Source organism: Gymnogyps californianus, chromosome 11 (genome assembly GCF_018139145.2).
Source record: "Gymnogyps californianus isolate 813 chromosome 11, ASM1813914v2, whole genome shotgun sequence".
In the NCBI taxonomy this organism is placed as follows: domain Eukaryota; kingdom Metazoa; phylum Chordata; class Aves; order Accipitriformes; family Cathartidae; genus Gymnogyps; species Gymnogyps californianus.
The window spans coordinates 2,358,546-2,386,079 of NC_059481.1; the positions used below are offsets into that span (position 1 = coordinate 2,358,546).

The window sequence follows — 27,534 nt, forward strand, 5'->3', positions numbered from 1 at the left end:
GGGCGCGGGGCCGCCGCGGCGGGAGGAGCCGGGGCGGTGCCGGGAACGGACGGGAGGGCGGGAACGGGGCGGGCGGTGCTGGAGGGGGCGGGGCGAGGGGCGGGGCCTGGGGAAGGGGCGGGGGCTGCCGGGGACAGAGGTGGGGGCCGGGGGAAGATGGTGGGGGACAGGGGGTGAGGTGGGGGACAGGACGTGGCGGGGGCAGGACAGGAGCTGGCAGGAGGGACAGGAGCTTGCAGGAGGGACAGGAGTGGCAGGGGGCAGGAGCTGGCAGGGGGCAGGAGAAGTGGTGGGACGACGACGACACAGGACCTGGCGGGGGGCGGCCGTCGCGGTGGCACCGCGGCCTCAGTTAAACGCCAGACCCTCAAAAGCAACGTGTTTTAATGATTTCTGGTGTTAAAGCTCGTGAAAATAATAATATTATTAGACCTCAAAAGCAACGTGTTTTAATGATTTCTGGTGTTAAAGCTCGTGAAAATAATAATATTATTAATAATAATAATAATAAACCAAGACTTCCAGTCATCTCGAGGACTCCCTTCCTATTTTCCAAAGCTGAACAGACAGAGCGAGCCCCCCCGTTAAGGGAACGGGATTTCCAGCACCTTCGGTCCCAAAAGTGACCGGAGCATCCCGGCGTGGCAGCCGCCTCACGAAGAGGAGTCGAGCATCCCTGGCAGGGCAGCCCCTCCAAATCCGGGCTCTCTTCTTTCCCCCCGGGGAGGCGGCATCGCCGGAGACCCCCCCAAAAAAATGCCAAAGGGGTTTAAGGACTACAGAGCTCTCTATTGCTAATATGCGATTTACATCATTTATACAGCATTTACGGGCCCCTGCCTTTATTCCAGCTAAAACAGCGTTGGTTTCCCTTAGGAAATGGAAAAAAAAAACCCCAAACCCGAAGGTTAAAGAAAAGTTAAGTATAAAAAAAAATATTTCAAAGAGTCATTCTTGCTTCCCCTCCTTTTAACGTGAAGAAATGGGGTTCTTTTGGGGGGGGGTCTCGAGGAGCTGCTGATGGGCTCTGGGGTCTCTGGTAGGACAGAGGAGCCAGCTCAGGCGCTTTCTCGAGATGGGGACAGAGGCTGGGGCAGGTGACGTCCCTCCGGCCCTGCTCCCATCAAGATCTACAAGAAGACAAAACAAAATCCCAGGATTTGGGGAATGCACTTAGGAAGACATTTCAAAATCTTATTTCGAAGGTGGGGGGGGGTTCTTTCGAAACTCAGCTTCGTTCTTCCCCGGAAGAACAAGGAAATTCAATACGAACACCCCAAAAGGGAGCGAGACACCAACCCCCAGCTCCACCGCGGGCCAAATCCAGCTTTTTTTTTTGATGCTCGCAGAGAAAACACGGATGAAAGGGAGGAAAAAAGGAATTAAACCGCTCGGGTCTGCCCCCCCATCTCCCGCCGCTCCCCGGGACCCCCCGCCCCAGGGCCCGGGCCGCCGCCCCGCGGGGAAGTGGCATGGGCCCCGAGGGGAGCGGGGAGGCGGTGGCTCCCCGGCCCCGGGGTGGGACAGAGAGAGGGCGGGCCCGCGGAGCCGACCCGGGGAAGAACCGGAGCGGCCCCGGTGCGGGGGCAGACACCGACACCGCGGCGCGCAGGGTGCGGGCGGTGCTTAAATAGGCGAGGAGAGGGGCGGGGCTTGCCGAGGGGGCGGGGCTTGCCGAGGGGGCGGGGCTTGCCGAGGGGCGGGGCGGGGGAGAGGTCCCCTCCAGCGGGGCGGGGGGGGGCTGTCACTTGTCCCCTTCCAGGAGGGTCCCCCCAAACGCAGGCTCTCGAAGGAGTTGGGGTCCTTCCCTGGCTGAGCCGGAGCCTCCCGCTCCCTGCTCTGCGCCCCCCCCCGCCAGGAGCGGTGGCCAGAGATCGGGGGACACAGCTGGGACTCCTCTAGGGCGAGGGGACTGTCCCCCGTGTCACCCATGAGCGGGGCAGCTCCCAAAACTGAGGCCCAGCGAGGACTGAATCTCGGGTGGAGACGTGGGGGACCTCCCTGGGAGCTGGGGGGGCTCCGGCACCCCCATGGCCACGTGCCAGGGACGGATGCTCCCTCCCTGGCAGGGCACCCAGCCCAGGCATGTCCCCGGGGTGCCATCGCAGAGGGAGCAGCACGGACACGGTTTGTCCTTCCCAGGCTTTATTCGGCTCTCGCCCCACGCTCACGCCGAGGCACGGGCACACCTCCTGCGCCCCACGCTGACGGCCAGCACTGCGCCAGCCAGCCCCACGCTGGCCGCCACGCAGATCAGCCCTGTCCCCACGCCGGGCATGGCCGTCACCCCACCTGCAAAACCAAGGGGGGCTGTTAGCGCTCGTCACCGGGGCCGTGCCGTGGGGCCGCAGCCGGCGGGGACTCACCCTGACCTCCCTCCTGCTGCTCTCCCACAGCGCCCGGGTCCCTCGAGAGGAGCACGGGGCCGATGACCACGTCGGCTTCAGCCTCTTTCCCTAGGGAGGAAGGAGCGATGAGGCGGGCTCATCCCGCAACCCCGGGGTGTCCCCTCCGTCCCCGCGGGGACCTTACCGTTGGCATCGTGGCGGCGGAAGCGGCGGCCGGGCCATCGCTCCAGGGGTTGAGCCGCCGGGAGAGCGCGGGGGACTCGCAGTTGCCCGTCTCGCAGCAGCTGCAGATGTCCCGGGTGCCTTCTACGGGTGCCCAGCTGTAGCAGGGTGGGAGCATCGTCACCGGAGCCACCCCCCGGCACCCACGGAGCATTCGTGCCCCCCAAGTCTGGGTCCGTGACGCATCCCCGTGCCACGCTGGGGCTGCGGGATGCTGGTGGGGACCTGCCCAGACATGTCCCATCCCAGCGCCGCAGCTACTCACGTGTTTCTGGCTTTGTTGAAGGAGCAAGCCTTGTTCAGGGGGTCCGGGGCTTGGTCCGCTGGGGTCACCTTCAGGTGGCAGGTGATGTAGATCTGTGGGGAGGGCAAGGGAGAGAGGTGGGGACCCGCTGGTGGGGGACACCGGCTTGGTTTGGGGCTGGCGGGGGGGACACACACGCAGCCTTACCAGGTTCCGGGCGTCCCCCGCGAACCTGAACACGTCGATCCTGAAGCGCAGCATGTCCTCCCGGGGCCGGGGGGTGATGAAGGCAGAGCTGGTGTCATCCAACCTTCCATCAACCAGGCACCTGGGGTGGGACGGGGAGGGGGTCAGCATCCCGGCGGGTGTCCCCCCCCCACCCCAGCGCTGCTGCCAGCGGGTCCCCAGGACTCACCCGTTGAAGTCGATGATGGCGTAGTGGGGTGAGGAATCGGTGCCGGGGCTCAGGGCGGCCACGCAGCTGTCCACGAACAACCGCAGCGGCACATGGCTCTCGGTGCCCACCTCTGCTTGGATGTTGAGGACGTCGCCCAGTTGGAAACCAGTGAAAGGTCTCTCGGCGCTCCAGTCCTCTGCAAGGCAGCGCCAGGGTGACAAAGGGGGGGTGGCTCCGGCTGTCCCCGAGCTCCCGTGGGACCAGAGCCGAGGCTCAGCCCAAAAGTCCTGGTGTTTGCCATGGGGTAGGTTGGCTTCCCCAGTGGGATGCTGGGTCCCCGAGCTCCCCTGCACTGGGAAAAGGGTAGAAAATCCCCGTCCACAGGTCGGGATGGCTTCCCACTTACCGTTCATGAGGCGCAGGGAGAACACCAGCCTCTCCTCCGCCGACAGCGTGGAGCTGAAGGGAGCCCAGGTGGGCCGGATGGCGTTGCTGCTCACGTTCTCCCTCCTGGGCAGGGACCACCGTGCATCGGGATACGGCCCCGTGCTGGTCCCTGGGGACCGGCGTGGGGGGTACCGAGGACGGGGAGGCCTCACCTGGGGTAGTGGCACTCGATGGGGATGACGGCGGGGTTGCTGCGGATGATGACGGGGTTGCTGGCGGGGCTGGGGTCGTAGTTGAGGAGCGTACGGTAGATGAGGGAATCTGGTGTGATCTGGGCAGAAAAGAGGTCAGAAGCTGGCCACCCCACCTCCCACCATCACCGAGCCATGTAGCTGTCCTTTTCCAACTGGGAAATGCTGGGGAAATACAAAGAAAGGGGGAAAAAGCCAGGGAAAAGGGATGGAGAAGGAGCCCCGCTCCATTCTCAGCAAGTTAAACTTCCTAATGGGCCAAAACACGAGTGAAATGGGTCTGACGTGGGGGCTTTGCGCTATCGGTGTGTCTCTGGCTGAAAGGGCAAAGCAGCTTTGGGGAAAAATGCCCCAGTTTGGGGGAAATACCCACTCGTCCTTCCCCTAGGGTGTTCCTCCATGGTGCTCTGCATCCGGCACCCAGAGCTCCCCCAGCATCATGGGGGGTGCCCAGTGCATGGTCCCGCAGCCTGGAGCTGCTCCAGGGGGTGAGAGGGGATGCCAGGCGGGATCCTGGGACTGGGGGAAGCACTGCGGGGAGAAGGTCTTACCTGCACGATGCTGCCGCACTCATGGAGGCCGGCGGTGAAGGTGACGGTGTTGTGGGCAGGGTTCAGCGAGGAATGCTTGCACGCTGCCGGCCCCAGCGTCAGGTCGGCCGCGTTGACCAGGCGGCCGGTGCCGAAGAGGTCCCTGTGCACCGTCACCACCAGCTGAGCCTCCTGGCACTGCACCGTCACCGGCTGCTGGCTGGAGATGGCTCGAGATTGGGGGTCCTCCACCCAAGACCAGGCATGGGGGTCTGCTCGCGCCCCCCGGCTCGCCGGGTTACCCCAGGAGAAATCCCAGGGTGGGTAGGCAGCCACCTCACCCGCCGCCCAGCAGAGAAGAGCGAGGATCAAGCCGCTTTCGGGTCCCATCCCTCCTTCTTCCAGCAAACCCCGGCACAGAGCCGGGGGCTGCTCCTCCAGCCTTTATATCCTCCCCGGGAGCAGGAGCCGTCCGCCCCTGGGCTCCCATTTGGGGACCAATGGCACCCAAAGGCCAGCCCTCGTGGGCGCGGGGAGAGGGAAGGCACGACCGAGTCATTTCCGGGGTGCCGGGACCCCCTGTTCCCGGGCTGCCCAAGGCGAGAGAAAACATCCTCGTCAGCCTCTTTGGGGAAGTTGTTTATAAAACTCAGCAGAAGCCGGAGACGGGGAGACTGGTACAAAGTGACTTGTTTAGGTTATAAGGTGATAAGGGGCTTTTCAAGGCTGCTGGGGAGGTGACAGGAGTGGGGAGAGCAGGGTCCATGATCCCAATGCGGGTGCTTCCCATCCCCTCCGCGGGGACCATCCCTGCCCGGCGCCATCGGCCCCCCTGGGACTTTGGTTTTCCGCTCGGATGCTGATGTGCTGGGGGGGGGGGGGGGCTGGGGGCCCACGTGCTCACAGCTCCAGCCCAAACAGGGGCTTTACGCTTCCCCCTGCTCCTCAGCGGGGTCGGGACCGGGATGTTCGGTCAGCGGGAGCTGATGGAGAGCCCTCACCACTGACACGAGCGCGGCCGTTCTCAGCCAGGGCCGAACAACCCCCATTTCAGCCTCGGCAGTGAGGTCATTAGCTGCAGAGCTGCAACCTTTCTTTTTTATCTCTGCTGCCCTTCCCCAGCTCTTTGGGTTGTGGTTTTTTTGTTGCCTTCAAGGAAACGGGCTGGGGGTAGAAGAAGCGGGAGGTGAGGCGCTCCACCCATCGCTCCCTTCCCCACGCCGCAGCACCCAGTTTGTATCCCACCCTTTGCGAGCAGGGCTGGGCATTGCCTGGCTCCTCACAGCTGGGAAACAGGGAGAGCTGCTTAAAAATAAACCCTGTATGTTTTCAAGCCTCATTATTGGAGTTTCTGTCCCTTCTTTTGAGCATCTTTAACTCTTTTTCCTTGCCAGGGCTCTGCAAGTATCCCATTGGCTCCCTACGAGGGATGCTCCGTTTCATACCCCAAATCCCTCTCTATCTTTCGGGATGTCCCTGGAAAGCCTCTGATTTGGATGTTTGAGCTGGAGCGGCTGAGCCATTTCTGGGAAAATGAAAAGAAACAGAAAGTTTTGGGGGCAGATGTCAGCCGGCCCGCTCCTAGCAGAAATCCCGCCGGGTTTGGAGCTGGGACTGGCTTGTGCCTGACTCAACATCCCCCAAAACCACCCATGTGAAGCTTTACGGGCCAGTGTAAAACCTTCCGCCTTTCCCCCAGGAGCCGATGCCCCATCCCTGCTGCTGTCAGCGGGTCCAGGACTTCTCCTTCGTGTTTAAAATACCTTGAGACTGGCACTTGCGTAGAAATGCCAGGGATTCCAGGAGGCTGAGCTCCGTGCGTCAGGGAGATAACGGCAGCCAGCAGGCGATGCTGAATCAGTAAGTAAGCGGCTGCCCCCCCCTCCTCGGGGAGAGCATCGCCGCTTGGCCGGGTCTTTGGCTGCAAGGACCGCGGGAGACGCCCGGTCTCACCCCATCGCATCCCGGAGAGCCGCAGCGGAGGGGTCAGCTCTGAGGTTAGGATGTGGGTCTCTGGGTACCGGGGCTTGATCCCAGTAGGAGAATAGATCCCTCTGATGGGTCACCTTGTGTTTACACAGCTCAAATTAGCAGAGGTGAATCCCAGGTGGAGAAACACGGCCAGACTCAGGGCAGAGGAGGTGTTTCTCTAGGAAAAAGAGGATTTCTGCTCCCAGGTTAGCCCTTGCCAGGACTAGCTGTCCCATCTTTATTCCAAGCACAAGACGACATTGGCCACGGACCAGCGGAGTTGGGAAAGAGTGTGAGCTCATTTTTTTTGGAGGAGGCAGAGACCAGAAAGTCCCAGGGCACTGGGCAAGCACAAACCCCACCATGGTTCCCCCCATTGTATAAAGGAGACTTTAAAGCACATCTCATTTTCCCTTATAACATAAAGTTTTAAGTCAAAAATCTCTCATCAGATGGCGAGGTCAGTGCTGCCGTCGAGCCTCTCCGGAGCTGGGGATACTGCCAAGGAAGGGGCAGGAGCTGCTGGAGTGGGATGGCTGCTCTGGCAAGCCAGAGAGCATTTCCCCATCCCCAGTTTCCTTGTAGACCAGATTCGGCCGATATTTGTCTTCCTTCCTGGAGCCAGCGGAGGTATTTCAGTTAAATGGCTGGAGGGCAGCTGTGCTGAGCGGCACAGAGAAAGGTTTTCATTTAAAAGGCTCCTCTGTGTGTCTCAGCAAACCAGAGAGATAGTCTCTGCTCAGAGCGCGTGTGCCAAGGGATGGTAAGGGCACTGAACATCTAGAGAAGACGCTGATCAAGAAGGAACCAGTTATGTGAAGATTTATCACGTCAGCAGCCACAACTCGTGGTCTGGGAGGTTCAGGTTGCGCGAGGAAATATTTCTTCTCCAGGAGGGTTGTGCAGCCCTGGGCTGGGCACGCAGAGGTGGGGGAATCTTCACCTACAGACATTGCCAGCCTCAGCCAGGCCAACACCGGGCTGATACTTCTGGTTTTGGACGGGAGACCTTCTGAGATCACTTCCACTCACATTTCCATGCCCTCCTCCTTTCCCTTCTGCCCCAAAAGCAGATAACTCGCAGCTCTCAGGGGATGGTGAAGACTTCTCCCAGCTATTCCCCCTAAAAGCTCCTACCTCCCACCTTGCTGCAAGACGAGGACCAAACCCTCCCAGCAAGGGTCAGATTATACGGAAGAGGAAAGAAGCCATGCTGACAACCCCAGCCCAAAGTCAGTGCAGCTCCCTGATCCAACCCAGAACTAATCTTTTAATTCTGAGGGAGGGCTAATTTGCTTTTAGAACTGTGAAGAGCCAAACTGATAGAGCAAGGGAAGGGATGGGACAGTGGTTTAGGTGACCCAAAGTCTCAAGTCCAGCTTGGCACCAAAGAGATCCCAGTGCAAGGTGACATCTATCAAAGGACATCTGGCTGAGGGTCTCCAGGGTGCTGGATGACACCCAAAGACACACCAGCTTGTGCAAGATACCACTTTCCTCTGTCCTCCATGACCAAGAGAGCTGCCCAAGGTCCCCTGGAGCAGGCTAGGAGGTTGCAGAAGTCCTCCTGCCCCCTGCAAAACCAGCTCAAGAGGCAGCCATGCTGCAGGCAAGCCCCAGCTCCTCACAGGTCTCAGTTTTCCATGAATCCAGCCACCTGAATTTGCTCTGACAACAAACACCGCATCCCAAGGTGTTCAGTTGGTCCACTTCCCACCACTGCCTAAAGTAGGAACCTCTCCCAGCTAGTGGAGAGCAACAGGTCTTGGGTTTGGGGCAGGAACGTCTTGCCATTACGGCTACTCTGCTAAGCAGAAGAGCCCAAATTCCACAGCACCGGGAGGAAAAAAGCAAGTGTGACTCAGGCATGTCAGAAAGCCCCTTTCTGGAGGCGGGGGAAGTGGGGGCAGAAATTCCAGTCCCTGCCCCAAGGACTGTTTATACATTTCAGCCAAGGCTTGTTACATACAACTATGTGTAAACAGTCCTTGGGGCAGGGACTGGAATTCCTGCCTCTGTCTGTCCCAGGAAGAGCCCAAGCCAACCACCCTCAATCCCTTCCTCATCCAGCAAAGCTCGATTTCTCTCCCAGAAATGGCTTCAGGCAGGAGGAGAATGGTCCAAGTTTTATTAAACCCTTGGCTCATTGAGTAAGGAGTTACCAGTACAGAGCAGACCCAAGTAGCTCCATAGACAGGTAAAATATTTTGAGGCTAAACACAAAGTCCATGCTCCAACAGACAAGAAAAACAGAGCATCTGGGTGGTGATTTTTTGCATCAGTTCCCAACTAGGTGCTTTGGGAGAAGTCCATGGGGGTGTAAGGCTGTAAGAGGCTCTGCTGAGGACAGGGCTTCAGGAGAATGAGATACTCAAAGTGGGTTTAGGGAAGCAAAGCAGCACAGTTAAATTTAGCAGGAAGATTTGATGCATCTGTCCCTCCATGAAGACTTCTCCACTCCCCCCACCAAGCCTCTCAGTCCTCCAACTTATTTTTTTATTGGATAGACCATAAAAGTTGAAACCAGGGACTTAAACGGGGTTGCTGGGTTTTCAGCAGACAGTCAGAGCTCCTAGAACAGCAAGGATCAGGATGACCAAACCAGCAACTGCAGCCAGCCCCAATATCATCCACAAGTGACCTGCATCTAGGAAGGAGAATTAAGGCAGTGGTTATGGCCAGAACCAGGACCTGCCACGCAAACCATTCCACCTTCCCTGCGTTTGCCCTACCTTGTGAAGGCATCCTCTTAACTGGGTGATCCTGCCAGCTGTGGATGAAGAGAGGTCCAACCACAACATCTGCTTCTTTCACCAAGGAATCTGAAAGGGAGGACCTTTGAGCACTCAAACTCATTTGAACATCTAGGTCTCCCAAGTCTTGGATTAGCACTGAGGAGCCAACAGGTAGTGAGGCAGCTCCAGCCACCCAGCTCTGAGCAAGTTACCGTGATGGTGACAAAGACCAAGAGTGCACACTGAGACATACCAAGCTGGGAGGGCAGTTCTCTCCGGGCACGTCCTCCTTGCCATCGGGAGGGAGCATGGAGCCTCCTGGAGTGCCTGGCCAAGCCACAGCTCCTCATCTCGCAGCAGGAACAGACATCCCGGGTGCCTTCCACAGGAGCCCAGCTAGAAGAGAGCCTGGTGACCAGCCCATCCTATGGTAGGAATCCCTCACATGCTTTGGGGTCTCCTAGGAGAGACCAAAACCCTCCCACCCAGATGGCCAACACCAGATGAGAAGGCCAAGCTCTTCACCCTTGGACAAGCTGCTGTTCCAACTACTCACAGGTTGCTGGCTTTGTTGAAGGAGCAAGCCTTGTTCAGAGGGTCAGGAGCTTGGTCAGCCAGGGAGACCTTCAGGTGGCAGGTGATGTAGATCTGGGGAGGCAAGGCAGAGCAGAGGGGTTAGGCTGTCATCTGCCTTTATGGCTTTCCCATGCACCGTGAAGTTGGTCTCCAGTGGGACCACCAACTCCCCAGGGCAGCTCAAGCCCCTCTGCCTCCTTCAAGCCGCTTAAGGATTCAGCTGTTGAAGCCCATCAGAAGGGCTTGTCTTGACCAGTATCAGAACTGGTCTCCAAGGAAGATCCTTGGCTTAGAGGGCCATGATCCAGAAGCAGTAATACAGGGTGACCTGAACCATACATTACTATGAGTCAGTTGCCTTGGGAATGTAATTCTAGACAAAACCACGTTAACTTTCTTAATAGAATGAAGCTATAGCCCCATCTAGACAAGGGACTTCACTTGCTTTAGGAAGGATTTACCAGATTGCTGGAGTCTCCTGCAAACTTGAATGCATCTACTGCAAACCGAAGCACGTCTTGCCTGGGTCTCGGGGATATAAAAGTCGAGGTGGCATCATCCAGTTGCCCATCCACCAGGCACCTAGGCACAAAAGCGAGGGCCAGCAGGATCCCACTGTCAGAGATATCCATAACCTGCAGAAAGGCACCTCTAAATACAGGCACAGCCAGCTCTTACCCACTGAAGTCAATGAAAGCATACTGGGGAGAAGAGCTCCTGTCCGGGGTCAGGGTGGCCACACAGTTGTCCACAAAGAGCCTCAGAGGTGCGTGGTTCTCAGTGTTGACACCAGCTTGGAAGTGGAGGACCTCTCCCAGTTGAAATACGGTGGAGACTCTCTCGGCACTCCAGTCATCTGGAAGGAAAGAGGTCACGAGGCACTCATGAATGGGAAGCCAGCTTGGGGTTTCCTTGGGTGGAAGCAGTGAAGCACAACAGGCACGAGGCCCTGGGTACCCACCAGAACTGTACCAAACCCCAGGAGCACTGGGGTGATACCAGCACCAGCTGTGCCACCCATTAGAAACACAGCCACCTCAGAGGCCAGCCCAGGGTGCTCTGCACCAGAGGAGACCCTCACCCAAAACCTACCGTTCATGAGGCGCAGGGAGAAGGGCAGCTTCTCCTCGGAGGACAGGGTGGAGCGGAAGGGCACCCACGTGGGCTTGACACCGTTGCTGCTCACGTTGTCCCTCCTGTGGATGGATGGCCATAGTTAAATTCTCTGCGGCAGCAGAAGGGGCTTGCTTGGTACTCACCTGCATTGGCTCACCTTGGGTAGTGGCACTCAATAGGAACCACGGCAGGGCTGGTGCGGATGATGACAGGGTTGCCAGCAGGAACTGGCTTGTAATTTAAGCTCGTGCTGTAGACTAGAGCATCAGGGGTCACCTGGGGACAAGACAAGACACATTATCCAGTCATTAAGAGCCCTGTTCCTTGGCCACACACACAGAGCAGCACATTTAAGCCCAGAGACTCAGTGCTGAGATGTTTCTTCTGGTCATCAGCCAGTAGTAGCATTTACGCTGGAGGCAGGTGAGTAGCACTCATCCTACTACAGGGATGCTCTGGCCTGGGAAGCTGCTCCAGGCTGTCCCAGGACAGCCTCTGGTCAGCAGCAGAGCTGGATGCAGAGGTGCTTAAGCTGATTCTTTTTTTTCCCCTTCTAGTTTCCGTGCCCCAGAACAACAGACAAGAAGGTCTGTCCCCCAGGATATCAGAGGGTGACTTCTGCTCAGGGGGATTTAACAAAGATATGTGCTGGCTGGAGTATGGGGGGGCACCTGCTCACCCTCATGGCCCCAAGCCTCTCCCAGAGGGGAGAGACCACTTCAAATTTAAGTTTTCTGTGAAGTAACTTCTTGCTACACTCAAGCAGCAGTAAGCAGCACCCAGATGCCTCCTGAGGTAAGCATCCACTGCTGGCTTGCTGCAGTGGCTCCCAGCACCAGGTCATCTGGGCTCCACCCTGGAGGTGGCAGCAACAGCATAAATAATCCTGGAAGATTTAGATACCTCTGTATTCATCAGGAAAAAACTAATTTCTCTGCCGCTTGCATTCCCTTCCCTGCTCACACAACCCCAGAACTGGACAGCACAGCTTCTGCTGACCTTGAAATGCAGACTGAGATGTCCAGCCTCTAGGAAAGGCTTTGGAGCATTTCCCTGAGCCCAGCTACACTGCAACCCCTACCAGTCTCAGCACCCCAAGGCACCGAGGTGCAAGCCAAGAGGCAGACCCCCACCCTAGGGCTCCGCACCCGCCCCAGCCTTACCCTGAGGATGCTGCCACACTCATGCAGTCCAGCCACGAAGGTCACCACGGTCTCAGCAGCACTCCAGACTGCAGGCAGGCAAGCAGCCGAGCCCAGGGTCAGCTCTGCAGCCCTGACCAGGCGCCCCGTGCCGAAGAGGTCCCTGTGCACCGTGACCACCACCTGCGCCTCCTGGCACTGCACGGCCACGGGGTGCAGCGGGGCAGCAGCCTGGAGCTGGGAGACATCCACCCATGCCCAGGGGGAGAGCTGGGAGAAGGCACGGGGCTGCCCCAAGGAAGGATCCCCTCCGTACCTCCGGAGCTCTGCCTCCCCTCTAATGAAGCCCCAGGGGTTGTAAGCAACCACCTCCCCAAAAACCCAGCAGAAAAGAGCAAACCCCAGGCTGCTTCCAGGCCTCATCTTGCCTACCAGGGTCCAGCACAAGGAGCAACTGCTGCCCAGGGACCTTTTATAGCCCACATCTCCCACAGCCGCTTCCACCCCAGGTGACGCTCGGCACAGCTCCCATAAGGGCAACTGGCATCAGCTGAGAGCACCCAATTCCCTGGGGAACCCATTGGGGTGGGCTCTAATGAGCTAATGAGGTGCTGGACTGGGTCCCTTGCCCACAGGAGAGATGTTGAGTTTGCTGTGCAGCCAACTGCAGTTTTTTTCCCGTTTTTTGGTAATAACCACCTCCGTAAGATCCACAGAGATGTGTCCCCCAGACCATTGTCCACTCCAGATCATGGGGTCGTTCTGCAGTGGGGTCACTGGGGGATGGCGTGAGGGCTGACACTTTCCCAAGGCAAACCCACTCCTCGGTTGCCCAAACTTGTCCCTGTCCCCAGCTCCTTCAGGGTGCTGATGATCCTCATGGAGCCGCTCATGTCAAGGGCAATCGGGGATTTCCAGGACGTGAGGGACTCACTACCAAGCAAAAATAGATTTTTTGGAGGAAGAAGGGGAAATTTAAACTTGAATCAAGCAGAAGAATAAAAGGAAAAGGGGGGATCGTGGGGGAGATGCCCATCAGTTGCCCTGAACCGCATCCCTGCTCCTGCAGGAGCAGATTCCACACGGTGGCGTCCGCACCGGCGCGGCCACCCGTGTTTCCTTGTGTTTCCTTGTGCTTCCCGGGATTTTAGCAAAAGGGAGGAAAATGCTTGTGCACACATGGCTATTTAACTGTTTCCTGAACAGACTGATCCCCCGGAGCCACCGGCTTCCTGGGCAGGACTGGTGTTAAAATGACTGATAGTAAAATAATGAATAGAATAATCCTTATTAGGAATAATATTAGAGCTGTTAGGTATTAAAAATAATAATGATTTCTAATAATTATTAGAATTATTAGACCTGCGGCAAAATGGTCCCCACAGTGTCTGGGCAGTCCATCCCTTCCTGGGATGATTCAGCAGCAGGTTGTCCCCTCCGTGGTCCCCAGAGGGAGGGGACTGGGGCAGGCTGACCCAGCTGAATCACCCTGCAAGCTTCCTCGTGCCTGGATACAGGCTGTAAATCAGGAGGAAAAGCAGTTTGTGTATTGAAGTGACACCGAGGAGGAGCACAGCTTTGGACAGGAGTCCTTGTATGGGGGTTTTAGGGACAGCACAAGGATGTTTGCTTTGCCTCTGCCTCTGGGTGAATGTTGGAGCGCTCATTGCTTTGCTCGCACACGCAGGTGAGATGCCCACGAGTTTCGGGCGATAGTCGTGGCTGAATCAGGCTGTTTTGGCATGATCCAAACTGGATAGGTGCCGGCAGGACAGCTATGCACTGTCTGAAGGGAAATTACTTGGCTTGTTCCTATGGGGAGCAGGCTGATGGGCTTTCTCGGCACGTCCCTGAGCAAACAGGAACTCTTGGTGCTCTCTTGCTTGTCTTCAAGCCAATACCTGTCTCGAGGATAGCCACACGTCTCATGTACATGGGTCATCCCGTGCTCATCGTGCTCATCTCAGCTGCGTCGTGGGCTCAAGGGGCCATGACGTTGCAAAGCACCCATCACCGCAGCACCCACCACCCTGCACATCTGCCTTTTTGAGCAGGTGGGTATTGTGGGAACGGGGAGCAAAAGGAAATCATTTGCAATGCACAACAAATTAGGAAAATGATTTATTTCTTCTGCATCTGTAGGCAGGCGCAGGAGCCAAAGAGCAATGAGGTGCATGCCCTGATCAAGCAATTCCCTGGCTGTCTTTGAGCTTGGAAAGCAGGAGGAGAGGCAGGAAAACCATACCCCTGTGTGTCCACTTAAGAGGTTCATATCCCAGGCTAGAGGGGTCAGATCCTGCTGACCGAAGGAGGATTTTCAGTTCGTTCCACAGCTGTGTCCCTGTGGTGGTGCAGACCCTCTGGGCCACGTTGCGATGTCAGGACCAGCCAACATTGTGTTCTTCTTTTGGCTACAAGTGCAGTAAGCTGGGACAATCTGGTACTTTCTTGTCCTGGCTACGGCACAGTGAGTGCGGACGATTAGGTACTCCCTAGCCGTACCTGAAACTCCTGCTGCCTGGATCATGGCCCACCCTGGAAGGCGCCAGAATTACCTGACAAGAGTTGTGGCCAGAATGGAAATACACTGACCAAAGTCAATCATCTCGCGATCCTACAAACAACGACCCTAAGCGAGACCCTTTGAGCTCTCCGGGATCGCAGCAGGCTGTGACCCAGTATCTCCCCCTGAGCTGGGATGCCTCTCAGGGTAGATTTCATGAGGATTTCCAAGATCGTCCGCTGACAGATGCCGATGAAGAAGAAGGGGTCAAAGATCGTCTGCTGACAAATGCTGACAAAGGAGAATAGTGAGTAATTCACCACAACTACATTCCGCAAAGTTTCAAAGATCATTTGGTACCAATAATTTACTACAATTGGCAAAGAGAGAAAACTCTTGATCGTAGGTTAACCTCTATGTCTCTGTGTGTGTGTTTGTGTGTGCGCGCGATTCGATTTAGGAAACTTTGTAGTGTTGATTATAACAAATTTTATTAAATCACTCTGATAAGTGGCTGATGATTAAGTATTGTTAAAAATCATATAACCTAATCTTGTGATTTACCATAATAATGTTAATAAATCTTAAACTGCTGCTACCTCAAAGTTGTGTAGGATCCATAATCACTCATTCCCTGACAAATTGGCATAGTAATTCAACGGGAGATTTTTCTTACCCCTTGTATCCCTTCCATTAGGCATAAACTGTTGACCAAGTCTGGGACTGAGTCTGGATCCAGCTGCACCTAGACTCCTCTCTGAGAAGGAGTTTAGAAAGCAAGAGGGCCCATTCTGAACCTCGTGACTCAACGGGAGGTTTTCCTCACCCTTTTATTAATTCCATTAGACATAAACAGTTGACCAAGTCTGGGACTAAGATTGGATCTAGCTGCACCTAAGCTCTATCAGGAGTTTAGAAAGCAAGGGGGTCTATTGTGAACCTCGTGACTCAATGGGAGGGTCTCCCTTACCCTTTTTGCGTCTCCAGTCTCTGTGTGAATCATTCTAACTCGATTCTAAGTTGATTTTAACTCAATTTTCCGTTGTTTCTTCCACATAGTAAGTAATAGAGTGAACCTTGCCATCGAACTTTGTTAAGTTGCACTTTACAAATTCACATTAAAATCACCTTTCGCTAATACCTTTGATGGTGATTCTTTAAGTGATCTAAATCACTCATTCATGACAGTCCCACACAGCAGCTCATGGGAACAGAGCAGCTCTGCCCAACCTCCTTCCCAGCAATGACCACCATCCTTGGTCCTTCCAAACCAGTTTCCCCACCTGCTGTTTCCTCCAGCTGGCTTCGGATCCCACTGACCACCCCCCCAAAAAAAACCAGACCAGAAATGGTTCGAAAGATTTCTCCCAAGAGTTGGCCTGATCCATCCAGGGGCGAAACAAAGGCACGGCGTGGCTGCAGGGTGTCGGATCAGAGCCAGGATATCTCCCAGCCAAGCTGGTGTCCTCACCTCTTCACCTTGGCACAAGTTCAGATGAGAGAGGACAGCAAGAGACTGTGACAACCCAGAGACCCAGACTCACCACCCCAGGCAGGAGCAGGCAGGAAATATTGAAGGCAAAACTACCGATGTGAGCCAGGATTTGGCTCCAGGACTCATTCCCCATGGGTGAGAGGGGAATGAGTACTGGAGAGGCACCAGCATCTTTCAACACTTCTCCTCACTCTTTACGGCTCCGGGGAAATCACTGCCTGCCGGGGTCTTCTGGCTCTCAGCCAACTGCTCCTGGCACTGGAAGTAGACCTTGACCTTGCTCAGGTTTCGGACTTTCTTTTCGGAGCTGCGCCGGTGAGCGTTGATGAGACGGCACATTTGCTGGAGCCCGTTCTTGGGTTTGCGCTGGTAGCAGGACCAGAGCTCAGAGAGGCCAATGTTGTGGGTGGCCAATGTTTGGGCTGATGGCTTGGTGAGGAGCTTCTCAGCCAGCAAGGGCTGGAGGGAGATGAAGGACTCCAGGCTGGCTTGACTGATGATCAGCCCGGGTTTATTCATCAGGTTGACATCCAGGACCTCGCAGAGGTACTTCATGATGTTGACATTCTCCATGGCGCTGCAGTCACCAAAGTGCTGCCAGAGGTAAGTGCTGGCCAAGTTCTTCAGCTTATAGTTATCCCTCTTGGGGATCTCCTCCTTAATCAGCGGCAAAATGTCCAGGAAACCACACACAACAGAGCTGAACTCCTCTTTCTTTTTCATGACTGTCAATGCTTCCAAAAGAGTGGGAAAGGGGAGCGACCAGAGACCAAAGCCACCCAGGATGGGCCTGTGGACAGTGCTGAGGTGGCACAGCAGATTCCTCAGACCGATCTCGCAGACGCTATTTTTGGCCATCAAGCTGGACAAACATTTCATTGGCTGAATCAGGACTGGGAATATTTTCTCTCCATCTACCACTGTCATCTGAATGCTTTCATTTTCTAGAGAAGAGGAGGGGGAAGAGAAAGAGGATTGGAGAGGGAGGAAAGGCAGAATTAGTCTCTTATTCAGTAGGAAAACAAAACATTGATTGAGTTGCTCAGCCTCTAACAGCCTTCGCCATCGATAGCAGCTGGAGGACTGATCCATCATTTCACCTGTCTCCACCATTCAGTCACACCCTCAGCTTCCAGCATCTCCAACGTCCTTCAGGAGTGTCCTTCCCATCAACACTAACACCTCCTGCAGTGGGATCATTCCCCCCACTAGCAACATGAGGCCTTTCACAGCTTTTTGAGGGTGGACTAAGGAGAGGGGCTTGAAAAGTAAAATTCACCTCGCCCAAGAGAGATTGGCCCATGGGAAGGAGAAGCAGTGGAGCCCATGCTGACACAATGGCACAAGGGCTGGTTAACTGGCTGAGCAATCTCAGAGCAATCTCCCCATGGCCCTGCGGGCTTCACGTTCCTCCAGATGTCCTGAAACTCAAAGGCAAGGCCTCTTGGGAGGTCAGGATATTGTCCTCTCCCTTACACAGCCAAGGCCATGGTGGACATGCCTGAACTTCCCCCCTCCAAAAAACAGACACTGGCAGATGTGGGGATCTGAGCTGGCTGCAACATGGGACCTCCTCGCTTAGGAACTTACTCAAAATCTTCACGTCAAAGAAGACCAGGGATCCTTGTTTCACGTCCAGTGTGTTCTGGCTGCTGATGGGAAAGCCCAAGTCGTCTTCGCTGGTGCTCTCATCGAGGAGGTTGCTGGGGTCATCTAGCAGACTGGAGTCCTGGAAGAGCACACAATTTGCTTTTAATAAACATCACAGGAAAAACCAGGGCAGCAGCTCTGGGCACTTGTGTGTCCTGGAGGTTACCAAAGCTCAGGGATCTACTCAAACTGCCTGCTAGAGGACTTAGGGTATAATAAGCCCCTCTGGTTGGTCATGAAGACTTGCCTCCTCCAGCACCGCAAAACAAAGTGACATGCATACTCCATGCACGTCCACACAGGACGGCTCGCTCGGATCCTTCCCGACTGGCTTTCTGCTCAAAAGTGACAGAAAAGTTGGGGCTACCCAACATCTCCCCTCTGGCTGTGAGCCAAGGGCCTAACCCAGCAAACGGCAGGCAGGGAAGGGAAGCTGCCCATTTCTAAAACCTATTCTGAAGAGCTGGTCACCAGCTTTTGGTCACGCAGACTGTCATGGGAACTGCTCCGTGCTGCAAAGTAACAACAAAACCCCATCCACAGCCTCAAGGAGGAGGTGAGGTTTTGGATTGTCTCTTCTTGCTGGCCTTCATTTGGACTGCTTACCACCTTGGCATCACCAAGATGGTATCTACCAAGGTCTCCAAGCTGCTAGACAGCCCAGTTCCCCTAGAAGTGGAGGAGAGCTAGAGTGGATTTATTTTGGCACTCAGGAAGGATATCACAAGTTCCTTGCCAGGCTCTAAGGGGGATTATGGGATGGTCCCGAAGGTCTGGAAGCGCCAAGTGGTCCAGTATTTGTGGCTTAAACACTGAGCAACACAGGGCCAAGCACTGAAAGCCCTTTAGCTGCACTCACCATCGACTCGTCATCAGTGCTGTCCTCCTCAAAGCTGTCCAAGCAGAGAATATCGCTATCTGCCAAGGCAGGAAAGACGTGTCATGTTTCAGATGTGGGACTGTCCGCCCCTGCAGTGAGTGCCAGGGCCAATGGTCCCCCGATTGGCATCACCAACCATGCTGAGAGGTGGCCCTGCACAGCCAGCAAGGTGGGTGGGGAGCAAGCAGGGAGCAACCCTGCCTTCGGGGTCCACCTGAAAAAGGACTGATTCCCCCTCAAGCCACAGAGAGAGAGTACACACTGGGCGAGATCCTACGGGTGAGAGAAGACCAAAATGCAGCATCACGTAGCGTAACAGTATGCAAGCAGTTGAAGGAACAAAGTCTGGTTCTCCATTAATCTCCACCAAACATCTTGTCTTTGAACAAGACAATGCGCTGGGACATAACTATCCTCCTGGGAGGTCTATGGAGATGCTGCAAACTGCCCTGCCTTGATGCCTACACCCCGTAAAGTCCGCCTGTGGCTTCACCGCTCTAGACACCGCTTACCTGAGTCTTGCAGCTCACTGTTGCCATCTGGCACGTCTTCCAGCAGGCTGTCCTCCTTAGCGAGAGTCATGGGGGACACCGAACAGCTGGTCCCAGGCTGTTCCAAGCAGCTTGGCTGCTGCGGCACCATCCGGTTCCACCCGTCATCGTTGTCTTCAACCTTCATCACCTTCACTGGCGATGTCATGACACTCACATTTTGGACATTCTTCCTCTTTTCAGGGTTGGAGGTGGAGACCTAAGTGTGCAAAGAGGAGCCCAGTGAGAGCGGCCCTGCGTGGTCAGGGATGGAGATGTCCCTTGCCACCGGAGCGCAGCCAAACAAGCCTGACCACACGGGTTTGTCCCTTCCCAAAGCAAGTGCTCTGCTTGCCCAGATGGTCTCTGCTGCTCTGGGGTCACCCAGCTCCACACCCTCATTTCTGGCATGAAGCCCCTGGCTCTCCTGGGCTGTGGACACTCCAGCCGCCTTGGTCAAGGTCCTCTCTGCCTGACAAGGGTCAGGAAAACTTTCTGCTTTGCTTAACGGCTGCAAAGGACAAGATGGGAACCTCCCCTTCCTGAGCTGGGGGAATGAATCATCTTTATCTTCTTGCTTCAGCCCTGAGGCTCCCAGGCTCTGCAGGGCTTGCAGGCAGGGCTAAACTCTTCTGATCCCAGGCTGGGGACGTGCTCTGCAGAGGGGCACCCTGGGGGTCCCCAGCCCCGCTCCTGTGATGGCTGTTTTGTCCCAGGCAAAGGCAGACAGGTCTGATGCTAGACAAGTCCTTCATGCACTATGGGACTGGAAACCAGAGGAGAGCTTGCCTTCAACGTTGTTGAAGGCCACTTCTGCTTGAGTGGAGCTCTGCCCTTCTTGTGGGACATGTGTTTGGGGGCCCCCAATCCATCACAACCAGTCGCAGCATCTCTCTCCCGCCAGCCCCAGACGTGGGCAGCGCAGGGCAGGGCGCAGGCAGGAAATGACTTGCAAGCCACCGTGCCTACGAGAGCTCTTTACAGTGCATGCAGCGGCATGTCTCACGCTGAGGTGTTTGCACCTTAGTCAGAAAGGTGCCTTCAAGGGACAAAGCCTGCCCTGGCTCTGCAGCCCTATGCCCAGCCAGCCTGGCTGATCTCCTCTTTCAAAAGAGAACTTGAAAAGCAGCAACCAAATGCCAGAGCTCAAGCAACCTTGCAAGAGTTGGGCGTAGCCCCAGATTCCTGCCGGGTAACCCCACGAGGCAAAAATCCCAGATCAATGCCCACTCTCACCTGGTGGGAGTTTTCCATGGCTGGAGCTGGGGCGGCTTCTGAAAGGAGAAAAACACAGCGAGCTGAAAGGAGGGCGAGGAATGCTGGGGATGTCTGAGAGCAGCATGAAAAAACTCTGCAGAAGGTGCAGGTGGCTCTGGGGCCAGCTCCTTGGAGGGTCACCTCTTGGAGATGCTACTGAGGCTGAAAGCCAGCAGTGAGCTTGCAGGCTGGGCTGGAGAGGTGCCCGTTCTGCCCGGCCACCCGCCAGCTCATTCACCCACCCACTAAAGTCTTTCCTCCAGCTCTCCCATATGGGTTTGCTGCCCTCCCACCCATCCCAGACCCATAAGCCAGGAGGTCACACATGCTGGGAAGGAAAGAAAAAAGAAAACTAGTAGGATCATGCTGTTCCCAAGCAAGTTATTGCCATGCAGTGGTGAGGGCTCATTTGCAGGGGAGATGCTGCCTTCCCAAACCCAGCAAAAGACGAAGGCACTGTTCATCCCAGGAGGATTTGTTGGCATAGCAAGGTGAGATGGAGAGCCTGGTCTCCATAGGGACCTTTCAAGGGTTTTCCAAGCAGCCGCAGTCCATGGCAAACGTTCTGGTTTGCAGACTCTCACTTCTTCCTCCGCTTCTGAAGTCTGGTGCTGAGCTGCCCACCACGCTTGCCTCTGGTGGGGTGCCTTGATTTGGGGCATTCCCTCTCGGAGGCTGGGCTGGGGGCTCTGAGCGTGCTGGGCTGGCAGGGGGGGCGGCAGGAGGGGTGGCAGGAGGGGGCATGTTGGGGGAAGGGGCTGTGGCAGCTGCTGGGACCAGCGGTTCATGCTTCTGTAGGGTGCTGGGAGGGAATAACTCCAGCACGTTGGAGGACAGCGATGCCCAGTCCACGTCTGTGGTGGGGGGGTCCCATGGGTTGGCCATGGGCTGCAGCAAGGGTCCCACAGCAGAGGCGATGGTGGCCAGGGAGCAGGACATGGCCCGGATCTCCCGAGTCACGGACACCAGGTGCCTGTTTGCCCTGTGCTGAGCTTGCAGGAGGCGATCACCGATCTTCAGGAACTTGCCCACCTGCTGCACATTGGACCTGGCCCAGCCACTGAAATCTTCCTGCAGCGAGGCCAGAGAGTCCTCGATGCTCCTGGGAAGAGGCACAGTGTCCCTGTGGGCTGACCCCGAGTCTTCCTCTGCTTCTTCATCCCTCTGCATCAGAAGGGCTGGAGGTGTGGGTTGGGTGGGGGACATATCCCCTCCCTGGTCTGGACACACGTGTCCTCTGCCGCCGGAGGAGTCCAACACGGGGGCACAGGGCTGGTGGTGGGCAGGCAGCCCGGCGGGGAGACCTCCATGCGGTTGGCAATGCTCCCTGGGAGGCTCGAGGTCGAGGATCAGGGTGCTTTCATCTTCAGACGGGGAGTCGTGCTGGGGAGCGGAGGTACCTGTGGTGGGGAGGGGGCTGAAGGGAGCAGGAGGGGAGAATCAGGGCTTGGAGGGCCCTCCCAGCCTGCCTCGGTGGGGTGGAGAGGGGAGACGGAGGGATGATGCCTACCATGTGACGGAGACACAAGGAGTGGGTGGGAGGCAGCTTGTCCCCAGGAAACCCCAAGCTCCACCCAGGACATCACCCCTGGGCTCTTCTATGGACTGTCCATAGCCCATGAGATTGCCCTGGGGAGCTCAGTGGTGGACACCCACAGAGGGCCAAGGAGGACACTGGTCATAGCCCAGGTCTAAAGACAGTAGCAGGGGGATGGAGCAGAAGACCCCACAAAGTCTCTTCCTTCCATTGCTTTTTTTCCCCCCATTTTCTGGAAGGATGCTACCACCTTCTGACCAAACCTGGATCCTCCAGCACACCATCCCTGCACACACCACAGATGCCAAGGCCTTCACCATTCCCAAACCACCAGCATCTCCACCACAGCGCTGCTGCCAAAGAGCTGGGGGAAGACCTGGGCAAACCCAGCAGCGGTCGTGGACCTCTTGCCACCCCTGTTGGGGAACATTTCACCTTCCTGGTTGGAAACGCCATCCCAAGGCGGTAATCAACAACCCAAAAGGGGAATTACCCCAGATGGTTGTGGACAAAGGTTGAGCAAAGACAAACTGGCTGGAGATCTGAGGAGCAGAAGTGGTCAGTGGGGGGCAGGACACTAAGGGCTGGAGGATGGTTATGACCCCTGAGGGACCTGCACATGTCACCAGCACAAACATTTCTCAGAGAGGATGCAGAGTTGATCCAACCCTTCCACCTGCTTCCTCCTTGCCAACACCAGCCTCTGCGAGCCCCTGCTCCACGCGCCCCATCTCCAGGTGTCACTCACCTTCCTGGTCCTTCAAGCCACGGCACGGCTCCATCCCAAGCGATTCACCATGTTCCCTCCCAGTACAATTGCGTTTGGGGGACCGCCGTACTCCCCAAAGGCAAGAGACAAGCGTTGCTTTGGAAGTGATGGATGCAACAACTGCATCCCGTCCTTGGGGGAGGCTGGAGTGTGCCCACTGCATGAGCAAAGGCTGGAGGCACAGGTCCATGAGGTCACCACATGGAAAGAGACTTGAAACCCATGGAGAATATGGTCTAACCAGGGATTATAACCTTCAACTCTGCTTTCGGTCCCCCCTCCCCTGCCCACCTGGCCAAGTGCCTCCTCACCTGGGTGCCCCGTGACGCGCTCCACCAGCGCCTGCAGCCTGGCTCTGCACTCAGCCAAGTCCCCGGGCTGCGCTCGGTCCCCGGCCGCCGGCGGCTGCACCCGCTGCAGCTCCTCCAGCGACGCCTTGATGAAGGGCTGCATGTCCATCACCTCCTGCTCCGTGGCGTAGAGGCACATCTTCTCCACCAGCCGCTCGCCCGCCTCCATCCGCCCCAGCACCCCCGCCACGTGCCGCAGCTCCCTCGCCAGCTCCCGCCGGCCCTGCTCCTGCCGCGCCTCCACCAGCCCCAGCAGCTCCTCTTCCTCCCGCCGGATCAGCCACACCAGCTGCTCCACGCGCTGCCGGATCAGCTCCCGCATCTCCCGCTGCGCCTCCTCCAGCTGGGCGGCCTCATCCTGCAGCGCCGCGTAGGTGGCCTCGAAGCCGCTTCTCTTCTGCTTCAGCTCCCGGCTCATGGTGCTCAGCTCCTCCTGCCTGCGCTGGGTCTCGCTGCGGATGTCGCAGAAGGGGGCATGCTGGCTGTCCACCAGCGCGCATGTGCAGCACAGAGCCTTCTCGCACTTGTTGCAGTAGATGCTGTGAGGTCGAGCACAAGCAGAGCAGGAATTTACACCATGCGCTTTGCAATTCATTCATTTACCAAATTGCAAATTCATACATTCATTGAATTTAAGCTACCACCAAGTTTGGGCCAGGCATTTGGTTTTATACTCTCCCAATCGCAAAAAAATATGTTGGTTCACTATCTCCACAGGGTTTCTGCTCCTCTGCTGGGTTGGCTAAAGTCGCTGCGGTGACTGTGCAAGCATTATGGTAGACATTCATCTATGCACCGCAAGGGCAGTGAAGAAATGAGGGCTCTGCCCTTCCATGAGCACTTATTGGGGTTATGCATAAGAATGTAAGACCAGAGTATCTTATCTCCCTAAGATGCCTAAGGCAAGAACATAAGAAGTGGGGAGCAGAGATCATCATCCATCCCTCATGTAAGTCCTGGTAGCCTTGGCAAGTAGTGGGCTAGGGACATGCTGAGGCAGGGGTTGCATCTGGGCCATTGTGGCTAGCATCAGTGCTGGCCTCCATGGATGCTCCAGCCCCTTCCCCTCTCGCTTGGACTTTCCCTTGAGGGCATTTAAACCTTGTCCTGCATTGCACCCATGCCGTTCCCCAAATCCTCTCCAAGCTGGTCTAGCACCATCAGCAAAACACACCCTTCTCTGCTGTCCATCATGGCAGCTGAAGCAACAGGCCTTCTTCTTGCTGAGCTCCATCAACCGCACCCTCCTTACCCTAGCAAGGAGCACCCCACACACTCCCCTCCCTTGGTCTACCCTGTCCCCACTCTCCCACCATCAGCTCGAACCCGGCTTCATCCAAATCCTCCCTCCATGCCCTACAGCCCACTGGTCACTACTTCCCACCCATCTTCTCCATGACACGGTGGCAATCAGGGTAGCAGAGGGACAGGGACGTCCTGCTCAGTCCCATCATGGACTAGCCCAAAGACGTTTGTGACAAGAAACCACCCAGATGGGGACAGACCTCTTTAGACCTACCTTACAGTCTGGCTCTTGTGGGTCGGGTTGGAGCAGGACAAGTTACCGGTCCTCCTGGTGCCCTTGAGGAAGTCCTTAGCAGATCCTGCCCTGATGTCCATCACCCTCTCGGCTTCGTGGCTCTCCCTCTTCAGGTAGCGCTGGTGGGCCTCGAAGCACTTGGTGCAGAGGAACTCCTCGCACTCAGAGCACCAGAACTCACCAGCTTTCTGGCAGTTGTCACAGAACAAGTCACCTCCATCAACGATCTTCTTGTAGACCTTGAGCCTCACCTGCAGGTTGGTGAAGAGCAGGTTGTCTGTGTCAGGGATGCCGCTGGCTTGCGGGATGGCCGTCTGGCACACGGGGCACTGCCCGATGGGCTTGTTCTCATGCAGGCAACTGAGGCACAAGGTGTGGAGGCAGGTGAGAAGCTTGAGGTTGGGTGATTCCTGCCGGCAGCCCTCGCAAAGGATGAACTGGAAGTCATCTTCTAGGAGCTTGGGGAGGGAGGGAGAAAGGAAGAGGAATGAGCGCTGGGGTGTGTTTTTAAGTGCTTCTGAAACCACACCTTGATGGGGGGATGTGACGTGCAAACCCTACTTGGAGCAACCAGTGAGCAACCACTTCCCACCAGCGATGCTCAGGCCCTGTAAGCAGCCTAGAGATCGCTCGTGCACCGGGGCCCTGCTGAGCGCTTCGTTTCCCTCTAGCAAAGAGGAAATGGGATGGTCCTCCTGGCTATGGGGCTGGGGGGGCTGCAGAGGGCCAGCGCAGGGGATGGGCACGGAGGAAGCATCCAAGGACCACTGGATGACAACCTGGCAGGGTGGGGACCATCCTCCCACCCATTCCCCCCCACCTCTCTTGCTCAGCCCATCCCTCTGGCCTCTTGCTTCCCTCCTTCCCGCATCTGTGCCTTCGCAGGGTGGGGCGGGGGGGGGGGGGGGCTGGATTAGGGACCAGTCCCCCCTCCTTGCCACCCACTCAACCGGGGAGGGGGGGAACACCCCAAAACTCTTCTCCTCATCGCCCCCCTGCCCAGGCCACGCCGTGGGGCCGGGGACTTCCTGGTGGCCTGGACCCCCCCCCCATCGCCCCCCCCCCCCCCCCCCCCCCCCCCCCCGAACCGCCGGAGCCCACCGCCCGCATCCCCCCCCCCATCCATTCCCGGACTCACCGCGGTGCCGGAGCCGGAGCTGGCCATGGCGGGGCGGGCAGCGCTGGGAGCCCCTCCGCCTGCCTGCGCTGTCTGCACTTTCGGTTCCTTCCGCGCTCCACTTAACTCCTCCTTCGTGTCGGGGAGGCGGGGGGAGCTACGCAGAGCCCGCTCACCCCCCCGAAAAGAGCTTCATAGGCGGCTCAGCCCTTCCCGGCCATCCAGGAGGGAAGAAAGCCGGAGGGGACGCCAAGACACCCCCCCCCCCCCCAAAAGACGTTTCCCCAAGGAGCAGCATCCCCCAGGGAATGTATGGAGGGCCGCAGCGCCCTGCCCCGCTCCGGGGGGCAGTGTCGAAGGGGTCTCGGCTTCTGTGACCACCCTGTCCCTCTGCACCCCGCGGCTGTGAGGGGGCTCAGGGACTGTCCCCCCTGCTTGGAGAGGATTTCCACATCCCTCTTTGTCCTGCGGAGTTGTATCCTGATTCTCCTTTGCCCCTTCCTGCAGGGCATCCGTAACCCCCAGCCATCTGCACTATGGGGACCACCACAAAAGGGGGACCACCACAAAAGGGGGACCACCAGGAGCACTTGGGGTTTCACCTAGCCTGGCATCCCCAAAGGGAGAGGGCATGGTGGGGCACTACGGTCACCTCCCCTCGGGGCTTTTGATGCCTGTAGGATCTCTACAGCTTGGCCCAGGCTGGTGCCACCCAGCCCCAGGCTTTGAAGAAGACGTTTAGCAGGTGGTTTGGCCTGATTGCACCCGTGAAGCATTTCAATTCGAAACATTTCAATTTTGGAAACATTTCAATTTTGGAAACATTTCAATTCTTGTGCCGCCCTTGGCAAGCAGCCCCTTGCATGGACAGGACAGGCTGGCAAGACCAGTCAGGCTTGTCCCACTGGTCCAGCAAAACATCTTGGGGGCTGGTAAAGCTGCCCGGAGCTCCAAGACATTTTAACTCCTGGGGTGCTGGGTGCTGTTGGGGAGCTGAGCATCCCCGGAGAGGCCATGCCGCATCCTGACAACTCTTCCTCGCTGTGGCAGGACTTCACGTGTTCATCATGACCCCATGGTGAGATGGAGTCACACCACGCAGCCTCCTTGACTGGCAGCGGCTCCCACGCCCTGGCCAGCATGTGGCCTCTTTACGCAGCATCCTGGGGTCCCTCGGGGAAACTGAGGCACTGAGGGGTGCCGCCCCATCTGCCTGGAGAAGCCATCAGCCCATAGCTGCCCAAGCACAAGGCTGCACAAGGTTTATTGTCCATTGAGAGTTGATAGAAAGGAAGCTTACAAAATAAATAAATATCTATATATGCCTCTATACAGTCCACACGCCCCCGCGGCCAGACCTCACAGCACACATGCAAAAGCACTTTGAAGCACAAATTAGCGCAATCACTTGTTACAAACCGTTGTGTGGGGAAGGCTCAGGTACCTCCAGGCAGGTCATTCCCCAAATCACCACCTCTGCTCCTTCCCCATAAATGCCAGTATCCCATTAGCAGTGCCACGCTGGACCCCAACTCCAGCCTGCTGGTGGCATCCCAGCCTGGTCCAGCCAGCCCTCGTGCACCGCTTCGGCTGCTCACCCCACCCTAGGACTACCGTCCTTGGCCACAGTGTCCCCAAGCTCTCCTCTATCCAATCTGCTCAGCTCATGGCCCTTCCAGTCTGAGATGCCCGGCCACGCAGCCCGTTGTGGGGGCACCAGGACATAGGTCTGTGCCTGGGTGGCATATTGGCCAAGGGACTTGGAAGCAAATGGGCACATGCTGGGGTGCCAACTGGTTCCCATCCCGTAATGTTGTAGGCAAAGGGTGGGCAGGGGAGGTAAAGCCAAGGACAAGGAAAGGCAATGGAGCTCAGCCTCAGTTTCCCTGCTCAAGTCTTCACCCAACTCCTGCAGCCTCCACAGCGAGGGCAGCAGGACCTCCAGCAGGGTAAAGCCCCCACCATGCAGCACCCCTATATGTCCCCC

General features: G+C 56.9%; 3 protein-coding genes across 3 annotated transcripts; all 3 read right to left on the minus strand.

The window, feature by feature from the left end:
• Positions 1-2,167: 2,167 nt before the first annotated feature.
• On the minus strand, positions 2,168-4,769 carry LOC127020638 (zona pellucida sperm-binding protein 3-like). The gene is given in 10 exon segments (XM_050903396.1): positions 2,168-2,292; positions 2,367-2,456; positions 2,533-2,577; positions 2,580-2,668; positions 2,836-2,927; positions 3,022-3,142; positions 3,230-3,407; positions 3,618-3,721; positions 3,811-3,929; positions 4,401-4,769. Coding segments are annotated over 10 exon segments (1,332 nt in total).
• A 3,694-nt stretch (positions 4,770-8,463) lies between these two features.
• Positions 8,464-12,342, minus strand: LOC127020637 (zona pellucida sperm-binding protein 3-like). The gene is made up of 9 exons (XM_050903395.1): positions 11,941-12,342; positions 10,935-11,053; positions 10,754-10,857; positions 10,340-10,517; positions 10,123-10,243; positions 9,642-9,733; positions 9,339-9,481; positions 9,083-9,172; positions 8,464-8,997 (listed from the first exon to the last, which is right to left on the minus strand). The coding sequence occupies exons 1-9, from the start codon at positions 12,340-12,342 to the stop codon at positions 8,903-8,905; spliced, it is 1,344 nt and encodes a 447-aa protein (XP_050759352.1). The 3' UTR covers positions 8,464-8,902.
• Positions 12,343-15,792: 3,450 nt separating this feature from the next.
• LOC127020709 (protein PML-like) lies at positions 15,793-25,595 on the minus strand. The gene is made up of 8 exons (XM_050903485.1): positions 25,569-25,595; positions 24,410-24,924; positions 22,852-23,429; positions 20,214-20,251; positions 18,960-19,197; positions 18,427-18,485; positions 17,508-17,646; positions 15,793-16,861 (listed from the first exon to the last, which is right to left on the minus strand). Exons 1-8 carry the CDS (start codon positions 25,593-25,595, stop codon positions 16,092-16,094), a joined length of 2,364 nt encoding a protein of 787 aa, XP_050759442.1. The 3' UTR covers positions 15,793-16,091.
• Positions 25,596-27,534: the final 1,939 nt, after the last annotated feature.

Coding starts and splice junctions, on each gene's coding strand:
- LOC127020637 (XM_050903395.1), bottom strand. CDS start 12,342: ATGAGGCCTGGAAGCAGCCTGGGGTTTGCTCTTTTCTGCTGGGTTTTT. Junction 9,482..9,641: donor TTCAACAAAGCCAGCAACCT/GTGAGTAGTTGG, acceptor GCTCTCTTCTAG/CTGGGCTCCTGTGGAAGGCA. Junction 8,998..9,082: donor TAAGAGGATGCCTTCACAAG/GTAGGGCAAACG, acceptor TCTCCTTCCTAG/ATGCAGGTCACTTGTGGATG.
- LOC127020709 (XM_050903485.1), bottom strand. CDS start 25,595: ATGGCCAGCTCCGGCTCCGGCACCGCG. Junction 24,925..25,568: donor GCTCCGGCTCCGGCACCGCG/GTGAGTCCGGGA, acceptor AACACACCCCAG/CGCTCATTCCTCTTCCTTTC. Junction 17,647..18,426: donor GCACTGATGACGAGTCGATG/GTGAGTGCAGCT, acceptor GTGCTCTTCCAG/GACTCCAGTCTGCTAGATGA.